The sequence below is a fragment of the Talpa europaea genome (genome assembly GCF_964194135.1).
Source record: "Talpa europaea genome assembly, chromosome: 15".
NCBI lineage: Eukaryota > Metazoa > Chordata > Mammalia > Eulipotyphla > Talpidae > Talpa > Talpa europaea.
The window spans coordinates 2,383,404-2,395,895 of NC_140083.1; the positions used below are offsets into that span (position 1 = coordinate 2,383,404).

At 58.7% G+C, this 12,492-nt stretch overlaps 1 protein-coding gene across 3 annotated transcripts in view; it reads left to right on the forward strand.

The window, feature by feature from the left end:
* The window catches only part of SCUBE1 (signal peptide, CUB domain and EGF like domain containing 1), a gene marked incomplete at both ends in the record, with an annotated part of 78,836 nt that overhangs the window by 9,785 nt on the left and 56,559 nt on the right, over positions 1–12,492 (forward strand). For all 3 annotated transcript variants that reach the window (XM_084256249.1, XM_084256250.1, XM_084256251.1), the window contains one exon: positions 8,133–8,261. In XM_084256249.1, coding sequence (XP_084112375.1) covers positions 8,133–8,261 — 129 coding nt within the window. The remainder of the gene's footprint in view (positions 1–8,132; positions 8,262–12,492) is intronic.

Sequence of the window (12,492 nt, forward strand, 5' to 3'; positions counted from 1 at the left end):
TCTCCTCCCCTGGCCTCGGTTGAACCATCTGTAAAATCCTGGACCAGTTAGGTTCAGTACTGACAGTGCTCTGGGCTTGGAAGCAGATCACCCATGCCCGTACTAGGGAGACGACATCCCACAGGCTCAGCCCAGCTCTCAGCTCACCACTGCAAGCTGCTCTCGTTCTCACCCCTCCCTGCCTCCCAGACCTCAGCTACTTGTCTTCTTTTTTGAGCCCCTCAACCTTGCCAGACCTTCCTACCCCAGGGCCTTTGCACAGTCAGATTCCCCCGGCCCCTGGCTGGGGCTGAGACGTGCTTGTCCTCAGCCTCACAGGTTAGTGGGAGGCACTGGGGAGGCGTGCTCGTAGCAGGGTTTGGAAAGTGCGGCCTTTGAACTCCAGGCCAGACTCAGTGTGGTGAGGGGGACACACTTATCTCTGCCTGAGGAGGGGGGCTCCTCACCTAGCGGCCTTAGGGGACGAGCGGTGGCCGGTCTCCCACTCTCCTGCAGGCGCTGGGCTCCGTAGCCAGGAGGCCGTGCCTATTTTGCTCTCCACCGACTAAGTAATTCTTACAAGTACTTAACCTTGATCCCTGATTCCTCACCCCTTACATGCCCCTCAAAACGAGCCATGGCACCTGCCTCCCTAACCTGCGTTTGGGGGAGTTAGGGCAGGCAAGCGCCTGTCTGGATGCCGGGGTCTTGACGGCAGGACCAGCTGAAGCTTTCCCGTTTCCCCAGGGCTGGAGGGTCTCGGCCCCAGGCGCAGCCCCTCTCGGCCCTTCCTCCGGCCGCTCGCCTCCTCTTGGCAGCTTTTTACCGCAGCGGCTCTATTTGTTTTTCCATCGGAGGAATGCTAACCAGAAAAAACCATTATTTCTAAGAAAATAAACTGCGGGCCTGTTGGCCTTTGAATGCTACTGAAATGCATGATGGCCTTCCCCAAAGGCCTTGAAACAAAGAGGACAAGGTCAGGGGTCTCGGAGGGGGCTCTAAGGGGGTACTCCAGATGGGCAGGGCCGCAGCCCCCGCGAGGACAGAGGTGGACCCGGCCTGGCTGTGATGGCTGCCCCGAGTTCTCCCGGTCACTGCTCCCTCCGCGTCTCCTTCTGGGAGCTCCTGGGAGGGGGGCAGGTGGGCTCTGGCTGGACTGTTAGCCCCCCATCCCATCCCCTTGGGGGCCTGTCCCTGACCTGTGCACAGGCGGACAAGGCTGTGCTCTGGGGCGACTGGATCGCTGTCCCCTCCAGGTGAGCGGCCCCTGTGGGCAGAGCCCGGGCCGAGGGTAAGAGGCAGGCCGAGGAAGCTGTGGGTGCTGGAGAAAGGAGGGCTCGTCCTCAGCACGGATCCTGGGCCCTGGCCCCTCCGTGGCTGGGATGTGGGGAATTCTTGGGGTGACTGTGTCCAGGTTAGAGGGTGGGTCCGGGCCAGCCTGCCTGAGTCCCCACTTCGGCCTTTCACTTCCTAGCTGGGCACGTCTCGTAAATGCTCTGAGCCTCGTTTCTCTTTCTGCACTGAGGGAAGTTAAGTCCTCCCGACCTGGGCGTGGGGAGGGTTAACCCACTTGCCCACAGACCGTGCCGGTGGGAAGCTGCCGCTGTGGTTTCTATTCCTGCTGCAGAGAAAGGCCCCTCGGGATCTGGGCAGAAAGGGAATGAAGTCAAACCTCAGCATGTCTGCGCGGGCCCTGTCACTGCTGGACCCTGAGGGGTGGCCCGTGAGGTTTGGGAGGAAGGCTGAGCCCCTGACTTGTTGATGAGATAAAGCCTCAGTTTCCCTCTCTGGGTGGGTTACCCTTTTGTAAGGTCCTGGGAGTTCATCAGGGGAGCTCAAGCACCCCAGCTTCCCCATTTCCAGTGGGGCTCAGGCTTCCCAGCCACCGCACAGTCTCGTGGCCCTGCTGCTGCGTTCACAGGTGTTTGGGCCTGAAAAGCAGCCCCTCTGTGCCCGCAGCTGGGGCGGAAAAGGGACTTAGGGCCCTCCCCTGCCCCTCTGACCATGCCTGCAACTGGCCGGGGAGCCCGGGAGCCTCAGCCCTGCTAGGCAGGGCGCCGGGGGGGGACACGGAAGGGTCAGCTTTCTGTTCACCAGGCTGCTTCAGTGTCTGCTGGGTTTGGTGTTGGGCTTGGAGACGGTCTCCAGGGAAGGGTTTGGGGGTGATTCTGAGGGAGAAAGAGCCGTGGACCGGCCCTATCCTAAAGGTTTGGCGGGGAAGTCTCATCTGGTTCTCAGGCGCCCACTGGGGCTGGGCAGGTGGCATTTGGGGTCAGCTCAGCATGAGGAGCCCATCATCAACTAGAGCCCTGGCCAGCCCCGTGGAGGGGATGCCCACAGCATGAACTGTTTCACATTTTTAAACAGCTTTATTGAGCCCTAACTGATGAGTCAGACAATCCACCCATTTGAAGCACACAATTCAGTGCTGCTTAGTGTACGTGCAGAGTTGGGCAGCCTGCGTTACGAGTTTAGGACCTTTTCTTTAGCCCCGAATCAGTTCTGTACCCCGTAGCCATCACCCCCCAGGTCCCCCAGGCCCCCCGGCCCAGGATATTTTTGTCTCAATAGATTTGCCTTCTCTGGAGGCTTTGTTGTCCTGGGTGACTGAGACGGAGTCACGTGAAGTCGGTGGCTTGGCCCACGTCCTGGCTCCACCTGGACGGGCAGGACAGCCAAGGCCTCTGAGCCTTGGTCTCCTTGCTCTGCGGGTGCCCACTCCCTGGGGTGTTGCTAAGAGAGGGGCCTGCTACCTCACCCATCACGCGATCAGTCCAGGGAGGCTCCATCCATTCAGCGTTGAACACCCTCTGCTACTTGGAGACTTGGGCTGAGCAGGACAGAGTTCTCACCCACGGGTCTCGCAGCCTCAGAGGACCTGTAACGCAGCAGGCGGCTGTGTACCCGGGCCTCAGTTCAGGGGACTGTGGGCCCAGAGGGTGGGGAGGAGTCGGGTGTGCTGGGGAGGGCCTGTGCTGGGGTGCTGGGGCTTAGTGCAGACGGCGTAGGTGTTCGTGAAGGGCGGGAGCACCAGGCAGAGAGAACAGCATCGGCACAACTGTGGAGGCCCGAAGCCACTGGGGATGGTCAGGGAGCAGCCGAACGCCGTGGTTTTGGCTCGTAGGTTTGGGGGGAGGGGAGAGGAGGGCCTTCCCACCCTCTAGCTGAGCCATGGTCATTGTGTGCAGTTAGGAATGAAAAAAGTATATAGATTTGTGTTGGTTTTGCGTGACCTTTGACCTTTCCCATAATTAACTGCTGGGCCCACTTCGGCTTTGTCTCGGCAGAAGGGAAACCTGATCGATGGATGCCAGGGGTCCGCAGAGAGTGGGTCTCATTACTCAGTCATTACAAACCCGGAGCTTAACCCTGTGCCACCGGAGACAGGGGGCTTAATCCTTGCTGCTCGCGGCCCTGTGAAACCGCCTTCCCGGGAGTGTAATTAGCCAACAAACCGGATTAAGATTTATTCACCAATAAGGACTCAACTTCCTAAGCCATACATCTCGCCACGAATGGTTGCCTGATCTAAAGAGTGCACGGTTTTTCCTAAAGCCCCAGACAAAGGCGGAGACGCACTAGCGCCCAGCCAGGAAAGGAGTCTTTGTTGCAGCCTTTGGTCTCCGCTGTCGGCCAGGAATGTCGAGAAAAATGCCAATTTCAAGGGGAACCCAGAAGATGCTTTCAGTAATGATCGCGGGGAGCGGGGTGCTTTCAAATTCCTCCTTTTGAGAACCTTTCCAGTCAGTCCTGATTTTTAGGAAAATGCCCTAAAATCGTATTCAAATAAAATGAGAAGGAGCTCTGACTCACCGCAATAGAATCTCTGAGAACATAGGCACCACAGAATAAACATATATTTTACAGGGCAGCAAGAATCAATTTTGAATTAAATGAAAGCTACAAAACTCATCCCACTCGAGTTCCAAACCAGCGTCTCTGGCGCGTGGCCACAGCGGCGCTCGCTGCCATTTTAATATAAGAAGAGTGGAATGGGCGACCTTTTAAAAATCCCATAATGAGCAGCTCCTCATGCTGTTCTTCTCTGCTCTGTTGGAGCTTGGGAGCTGCTTTCTCTTGGGAATTGAGTTTTCGTTTTAAAAAAATAAATAATAGCCAAGCTGGAGGGGGAGCAGGGAAGCCCGGAGCGAGCCGTTGAACTTCTCATCCTCAGCGCTGAGGCAGATCTGGGAGGTGGGTCCTGCCCACCGTCCTCTCGGCTCTGACCGTGCCTCACGACCCTGCCACTCAAGGGCAGGGACAGACCTTGGAAAATAAAATAGTGGCACCAGGGTTATCTCCTCCCACTTTCCTTCTTGAGAACTTTTTGAAGCAGGGAGCATTTTTTTTTTTAAGTACTCACTTCACCCACCCCAGGACGCCACCCCGGCAGGAATCAAGGCTAACGTTGGACAAGCCGCTGCCTGGGAGCCTGGAGGCCAGCTGAGCCCCCAGCGGTGACATGGGAGCACCGGTGGCACCCTGCCTCACCCACGGCGTCCTCACCCTGGTCTCTGCCTCTGTCACCACCTGGCTGCCTTCCCTCTGCGTGTCTGTATGTCTCCCATGGTGTTCTGTCTGGCCTGCCATCCTCCCTGGGTCTGTATCCATATTTCCCTCTTATAAGGACATCAATCGTTGGATCAGGGCCCACTCCAGTATGACCTCATCCTGACTTGATTACATCTGCAAAGATCCTATTTCCAAATCAAGTCACATTCACATGGACTAGGGATTAAGACCTCAGCACATCTTTATGGGGAACACTCTACCCACAATAGTTCGTTAAGAATAAACATCCAGAGGGCTTGACTCTGCCCCCCCCCATTGATCCACCCTCTCCCCACCCCATCTGCCTGCTCCTCATTCTCCAGCTTTAACGGCTCTTACAAAGTGGCCTGAGCTGGACGGGCACCTTGGAGGCCCGGGCCCTCCTCCGGGGCTGGGTATGGTCTTTACGGCAACCCTGCTTGTTGGGGCAGGGTTTCGTAGCGGATTGGCTTGTGTGTCTCTCTCCTGTGTATTAAAGGAGGAGCTTCACGTGGTTTTAAAAAACAAAAATCAAGGCACAGACACCAGAAATCGGGGTGGGGTTGGCTTGTGAACAGATGTCCTCCACCCAGGAGGCTGGCGGTGGCCTCGCCAGCTAGGGGGGCATTGGGGCCTGGGACGTGGAAAGGAACCAATCGTTCTGAGGTGCTCAGATCTGGGACCCCTTTAGGAGTGCACCGAGGGAAGAGATGTGAGCGCTGGACCCTCCTGCAGGGCACCCGGTGGGGCCCACAGGACAGGGCGTCGAGGGGAAAGGCTAGAGTCGCTTCATGGCTCGCTCAGCCATCTCTTCATAATGCCTGACGGCTGCGGTGATCAGTCCATCATTTGATAGTGAAAAGTTTGCTATTCACAACTACACGTGGACAACAGGTAGAAGCTGGAACGATGCCAGGCAAACTGGGGGCATGTGATTATCCTAACCAGGGAAAGGCATTTGTCAGATCTTGCCGCCATTAAAAAAAGTGGGTTTAATTGCATTTTATGGATGTGGTGACTGTAACTGATTGTATTTACTTTCCGGCGAGGGCTTCTAGGAAGCCGAGAGTCGTGCTTGTGGCCGCCTGTTGAAATTGTGCTGGCATCACCGCGTGTATTTCTGTATACTTCCACCAGATTTCTCTTATTCTTCATCTCTCTTTTTTTTTCCTTCATTCTAACTTCTTCTTCGTTTTGAAAATCTTTTTGTATGTATTTTGTAAACTGTTTGGATGGATGATGTTTGAAGGAGTTCACGGTGAATGAATAGATGTTTGGGTAGATGAATGGATAGTAAGTGCTTTTATATATCAATGTGTGTGTTTGAATAGATGGGCAGGTATTTGGGTGAATGAACAGATGGGAGAATGTTTAGGTATTTGGGGGGGATGGGTGGAGTTGTGGGGGGGTGGAGGCTCATGGACGGGAGATGAATGGCAGGTTGGGCGTCTGACTGCATGTTTAGGTGGATGAGTGGACATTTGTCTGGATAAGCAGGTGGATGACTAGATGACTGAGCGAGTGGAAGGATGACCAGTTGGCTGGATAGTTAGATTTTTAGTCGGAAGAGACAGAAGGAAGGGCAGGAGGCGCTTGGGTGGCCTTGAATGGCTAGCTTATAGAGTGACTAGGCAGATGGGTGACGGGGGCGGGGGGTGTGGGTGAGTGGACGGTGGCAGGCTGGCTAGCTATGTGGGCAGGTGGATTGGCACCCACTAGTATACATGGATAAAGACCAAGTGGTCTTCAGGACCAGGTCCTCAGCTTGGGGGTGCTGGTTCAGATCAGATGAGAGATGGTGACCGTGCTGGCAGGTGGAGGACATGTCTGACCGGTGGGCGCACTGTAGCCGTGATGCGGGTCTGGCGAACCCTGCTCCGGCAGCTGACCGGATGTGGTGGGAAGGTGGATGGTAACAGTTTCACCAGGACCGGGAGCTCCAGGGACGTGCAGGTTGATGTGTTATCACTGCCCTGGGGATGTCTGGAGGCACCCAGGGATGGGGCTGGACTGGTTTATCTGGGGCTGTGGTCAAGGTTGCGGTGATTGGGAAGTCATCAATATCTCGGTCTTTAGAAGCCCGTGAACCCTTTCAAACATGAAATCTTACATGCTTTTTTAGTGTCACTTAATTTCTAAGTGCATCAAATATAATGATTAAAAACAATCCATATGGCCCACTGAACTGAGTGCTGCCCAGCGGGTGCTGATGGCCACTGCGGGCAGCTTGGCCGGAGCCACTGTCTCCTGCGCCGTGGGAGGCGCGACTCACTCTGGCCTTCCGTCATGCTGGCTGGTTGACAGCCCCAGGCCCACGCCCTGTGTTCTGGCACTTTCGGGGCTGCTGTTTTCTCTGAAGTTACCCTCTACGGGACAGCGTCCCTGGCAGGCAGGGGTTCAGGCAGAGCTCCGTCACCTCCAGAGTCAGGGAGCTCGCCACCTCCTGGCTGGCCGTCTTCCAGGCGGATTCCTACATGGTCATCCCCCACGGCGCGGCTCTGCCGGGGGACCCGCATGAGGCGGGCAAGGAGCTGGCGGCCCCGTGCTGGCCCCCGGCCGGCTCCCAGCCATCCGGGCGAAAGGCCTCACTTGCCTCAGCCTCTCTGCTGCAGGCTGGACTCACCCTGCCTTTCAGAGCTGCGAGCTGCCCCTTCACCCGGGTAGGGGGAACCTTCCACCCACCAGGGCCTCCGGCGAGACACTTCCGGGTCCGCCTGGCCAGGGCCTTCAGGTTCCTCCAGGCCCGGAGATGCGGTGGGTGGGGGTGGAGGGGGTGGTGTCAGTTCTCCCTGCCCCGGGCGCCCTCCTCCTCACCCCTCCTGGATGGCCTGGTTAGGCCCCCGTGGACTCCTGCGTCAGGCCCGCTGGCTCCAGCCCCGCTCCTACCTCCTCTAGGTGTGTGAGCTTTGGCAAGGGTTAGCTTCCCGTGCCATGGCCTCTCCAGTGCCCTTGTCAATTGGACTAGCCTGGCAGTGCCTGCAGCCCCTAGCTCAGTGTCCCCGAGCTAGGGTGGGGGCTGGGGGCAAGGGACAGGGATGGCAAGCGGGGCTGGAGCCTAGAAGCAGCTCGTTGAGTGTTAACTCGAGTGTTCTGGCCTCCGAGGTCACTCTGGAACTCCAGAACTGATAGCCCTTTGACCCCTGATGGGAAATGGTGAAAAAGACTTAAAACAGCAAAAAAAGGGATGACCTTTACAAAGGCTGTTGGTCATTGTTTATGAGACAGAAGCCTTTGTCACGACAAGGAAGCCGGAGCATGGAAATCCAGGCTTAAATCCTGAAGGGGGGGGGGTGGGGGGGGTGGGGAATGAACTTTTCTCTCGTTCCAAGGTTGCCCTTTCTGGTGGTGTGCAAATGGCACTTTCCTTGACACCCCTGCTTCAGCTCTGGGAGGCTTTAAGATCTGCCAAAAAGCCAATTTGGGGGGCTTTCAATGGGGCCCCCATGCTGGCTGTGTCGAGGGGCTTCCAAGGGAGCAGAGCTGGGGGCTCCCCCCTGAGGCTCCAAGGCCCGTGTCCTGCGTGGTGGCCAGCCTGCGGCAGCCAGTCCCTCCTCCCGCGACCCTTGGGCCCCAGCCCCGCTCCTCGCCACCAGGCCTGACGCCTCCCGCGCCCTCCTTTGCAGACATTGACGAGTGTGAGAGCGACCTCTACAACGGGGGCTGCGTGCACGAGTGCGTCAACATCCCGGGCAACTACAGGTGCACCTGCTTCGACGGCTTCATGCTGGCCCACGACGGACACAACTGCCTGGGTGAGTGGGGCCTGCACCCGCCTGCGGCTCCGGGCTCGGCTGCGCGGCCTCGTTGGGCGGGGGCGGCCTGCGCGCAGGGCTGAGGCCGGGGCTCAGACAGCAGGGACGTGCTTCCTCGCCATGTGGAGGCTGGAGGCCCCAGGCAAGGTCCTGGCAGGGCCGGGCTCCAGCCCCGCACCCCTCCCCACCCCGCCATCACCTCCTCTTGAAAGGACCCCGGCCGCGTTGCAGCGGGGCCACCCTAATGACCCCCTGTTCCCTTGGTGCCTCTCAAACACAGCCCTGCTCCGAGGTGCAGGGGGTTGGGGCATCAGCGTGTGGTTTGGGGACACGACCCAGCCCATAACTAGGGTCCTTGTGTGCCCCCAACATCCGTGCTCCTGATAGCCGCGTTTACGTCTGTCGTCAGGTTTGTCGGCGTGACGCCAGCTCGCTGGGCTAAGTCGGGAAGCAGAGAAGAGCGGGGAGCCTTTTGCAGTGCCCGCCGGCTGCCCTCCCAGCCGGGCGCCGATAGGTGTCCGCGTGGTCTGGCCCCTTGATGTCCCTTCAGCATCACGGGGCCCGCCCACCAGGTATTCTTTATAAGGACTCAGCCATCCATACTGGAGTAGGGCCCCCAGACCGCACCCCGACTTGATCCTCTACAAAGACCCTGGTCTCTACAAAAAGGCTCCATTCCTAGGTGCTGGGGCTCAGGACTTACTATCTTTGGGGGCACAACTCAGCCAGACCAGAGGGAGTGCAGTCTGCACAGGGGGTTGAAAGCGCGTGGCTCCGGGAGCTGGTCTTCTGCCCCTGGCTGCTGAGCGGCCGGAGCAGGGCGTCCGGGGCCCCACAGCATGGACACGTCCTCAGCCTCACAGCTGCCCCAGCGGCCCTGGCGAGCGAGGTGGGGCTGGCACAGGCCCTCGGGGCCGGTAGGCATCAGTGCCAGCGTGACCTCTGTCTCCCCCGCCATCAAATGGGGACCGTCACGCCACCTCCTCCACCAGCGTGTGCGCGAGGAGTCCACCACGGCCTGGCGGGGCCCCGCGGCCTCGGCCGCCTGCGGAGGTCGTCCATTTAGTGTTGCTGTATTTTGCTTGGCCAGAGGTGGTTCTGGGTATAAAACTTTCCCCTCTTTTTCCAGTTGTTTCCTTGGCAGTTCCCAGAAGTGGAAGTGTGGGGTCAAAGGGGCGTCGGGGTCGGCACAGGGGCCCCCACACAGGCCTCCCTGGTGCGCGGGTGGGCGGTGTGGAGCAGGGGGCCTGGCGCCCCAGCTCTCCCTGGTGTTACCGGTCTGCTCTCCCCTCCCCTGCCTGCTTTTGTTTAGTGAGCGCTGGACCTCAGACGCGCTTGTTATGGGAAACAGATCTGTGAACATGTAATTCCACCCACAATAAGTGCCAAAGCGGGTCTGGGGGGCAGGCGGGCAGGCTGCGGAGGCCTGGCGTTCTGTGAAGCGTTGCGCGGGGGAGGGCACACGGAGGGAGCCCAGGCTCCGGGGCTCCTCGGAGGAGCTGGCGTGGAGCAGGCTCTCCGAAGGCTGGGGCGGCTGCCTGGGGGGAGGCTCAGCTGTGTGGAGCGGCGGGGGCTCGGTGGCGCAGGGCTCGGGGACACGGAGCTCAGGGTGGGCCCCCAGGGTGGGCAGAGCCTGGCACTCGATAGCGTGCTCTGGGCTGGGACCATTTATCGTGCCAGACACTGAGCTGGGGACAGCCCTGGTCGTGTCGCTGCTCCGTTTTTAGCTGACATTGTGCATTTCGGTCACTGATGAGGCCATGAGGGCAGAGGCCGGACCCTGGACACCGCCGTCCTGGACTCAGCCCGCTCTCCTGGCTGTTGTTGTGTGATCTGGGGCTGCTCACGTCCCCTCGGCCTCAGCTTTCTCACCCTGCAAATGGGATTCCCCATCCCTGGAGTCCAGTGGGGACTGAGCCAGGTCTTGAGGTGGGGTCCGAGGGGTGCCGGCGCCGAGCCCCATGACGGCCAGGCGTGGGTCTAGTCCCGGCTCTCTGTCCAGGTGTGTGGTGGTGGGAATCTGGCCCTCCAGGGCCCAGAGCCCAGGGCCCAGCCTCTGCCTGCACTCTGTCTGTGTCTGCCCCTGGCCGCTGCTGTCCCCGCATGCTCACGGGCAGAGCTGCCCGCTGCCCAGACTGACGCTGAGGTGTGTGCAGGTCTTCCTGTCACGACGTCATTCTCACAACAGGGTCTTTTACATGGATTGCTTTAAAGGCCTGGGCGGGACGCCCACCGCCCCTCCCAGCACGGACGGCAGCTTCCTGGCCGCTGAGAAAAGGCTCTCTGTGCCGCCGGCCGCTCGGCTGACAGCGGACCCTTCCCAACAGGCCCCTTTCTGTTTGGTCTTTTTCCTGCTCAAGACAAAATTCTGGCTCAAGAGAAGCTGGAACCTTGGTTCCAAGCAACTCCTCCCGCACCACACACGTGGGCTCCCGGGCCTCAGGAGGACGGTCAGTGCCCCGTCATCCCGCGTGGGGCACAGGCCTGGGAAGCGGTGCTGACACGAGACCGCTGAGTGGACACTGAGCTGGCCTGAGTCCTGGCTGCTAATGGGTTTATGCTTTGGAGCCAATTACTGGACGCCTTCAAGTGGCAGCAACCCCACTCCCCCCCCCCCACTGCGGTGGCACCCCAAAGACCTGTCTCGGAGTGTCTGGGAGTCATGGTGAAGTGCCCCCATGGTGGGCAGCGGATGCAGGTGCCCCAGGTGGGTCCCACGTCGGGGTGTAGGCTCAGAGCCGCAGCCCACAGGCCCCACCCCCACAGAGTCGCTCGTTTACTCCAGTGCTGTTCATGGTTATTACTGAGTTGTTTGTCAACCTTTTAAAATCAGGGGATGGCACATAAAAGTCGATGTGTCCAGCCTCTTTCCTGCTGGGCCAGCCCCGCCCTGACCCTGGCGGCTCACTTGCGGGCAGCGGCGCATAGGGAGGCCTGTGTCCCAAGAGCTAAATATCGAACCATCTGTAAGAAGCTTCAGAACCAGGGCAGGCCCAGTCCGTTGCCAGCAGCCCATCCTCGTGACCTGGAAGACTGACCAGGAATTTGGGGTGTAGGTTCCTTGAGTCCTGGGCCTGGAAGCGGAAGCTTGGGTGCTGGCTGCTCCCCACCCCCTTCTTCCACCTCTGCCCCATCCTGCGCCATAGGGAGCCTGAGGACACCCCAACTCAGACATCCACGCTCTGGCTACCTACCCTCCCCCACCTTCCTTTCTGCTACTGCGGGCTCCTAAGTATCTTCTGTCATCCACCTGGACAGGAAGTTTTAGGATCTCAAATACCCAGAATGTGGTCTAGAAGAGGGGCCTGTGTTCCAGGTTCCGCTGTTTCTCCATGCAGCCAGAGAGAATGAGGAGTGGGGACCCCTAAAACACAGGGGTGCCCATGCCTCGTGAGGTACTGGTACAGGCCACAAAGAAAGCAGCTGCCCCTGGAGATCTGTCTCCTCACCTGTTTGCTGCACTCCCCACTGCTCCCCATTGCTCAGCAGCCATCCGCCGTGGCTGTTCACCTACTGCTCAGTCTCAGTAGGAACCAGGGTGATGCTCCCTGGGGAAGCTGCCTGCGCCCCTCCCCACCGCGGGTGTCCTGTGGCTGCGAGGGAGTGAGTTGCCAGAAGGTTCTCTGCTCTCGCTTCTCTGGGCCATCCTGTCTGGTCAGTTGACCCGTTGGGAACTATGAGGCCCGTTCGCAGCTCCCTTTGCTTTGTCTCCCCGAGACTGGTCACGCGTCTCGCTGGGTCGTAGCGCTCCCGCGGCCACAGGGCCGGGGGCTGGATCCAGTCCCGAGCGGCCCGGCTTGAAGAGCGTTCTGAGTTCATCAGGAGGGACGAGGCTGATGGCTGAGGGTTATTTTCTTGCCCGCGTTTTCACAGTTGAACCTTTTCTTTTCTTTGGAGCAAGGGAGGTCATTCTCTTGTGGGAATGGCCTGCCTGGGACTGCGTCCTGGAAGGGGGCCAAGTCTGTCCTCCGGGAGCAAAACCCTTTCTCTATTTGACATCTTTATTGAGGAATTTCTCAAATATAACAGAAAATGACACCAGAGGGAATTGAAACCAGGATGAGATCCTTGCTCGGCCCCAAATGACTGCTTTTCGCATTGTAATTACTTGAAATAGCAGTAGTTCTGCTCGAAAAATATTATTCCAAACTCCGTGCAGTTGGACAGAAGAGCAATATTTAGGCTAATAGAATCAGATTTTTTTCATCTTAAATTAAAACCAGCAGTGGAT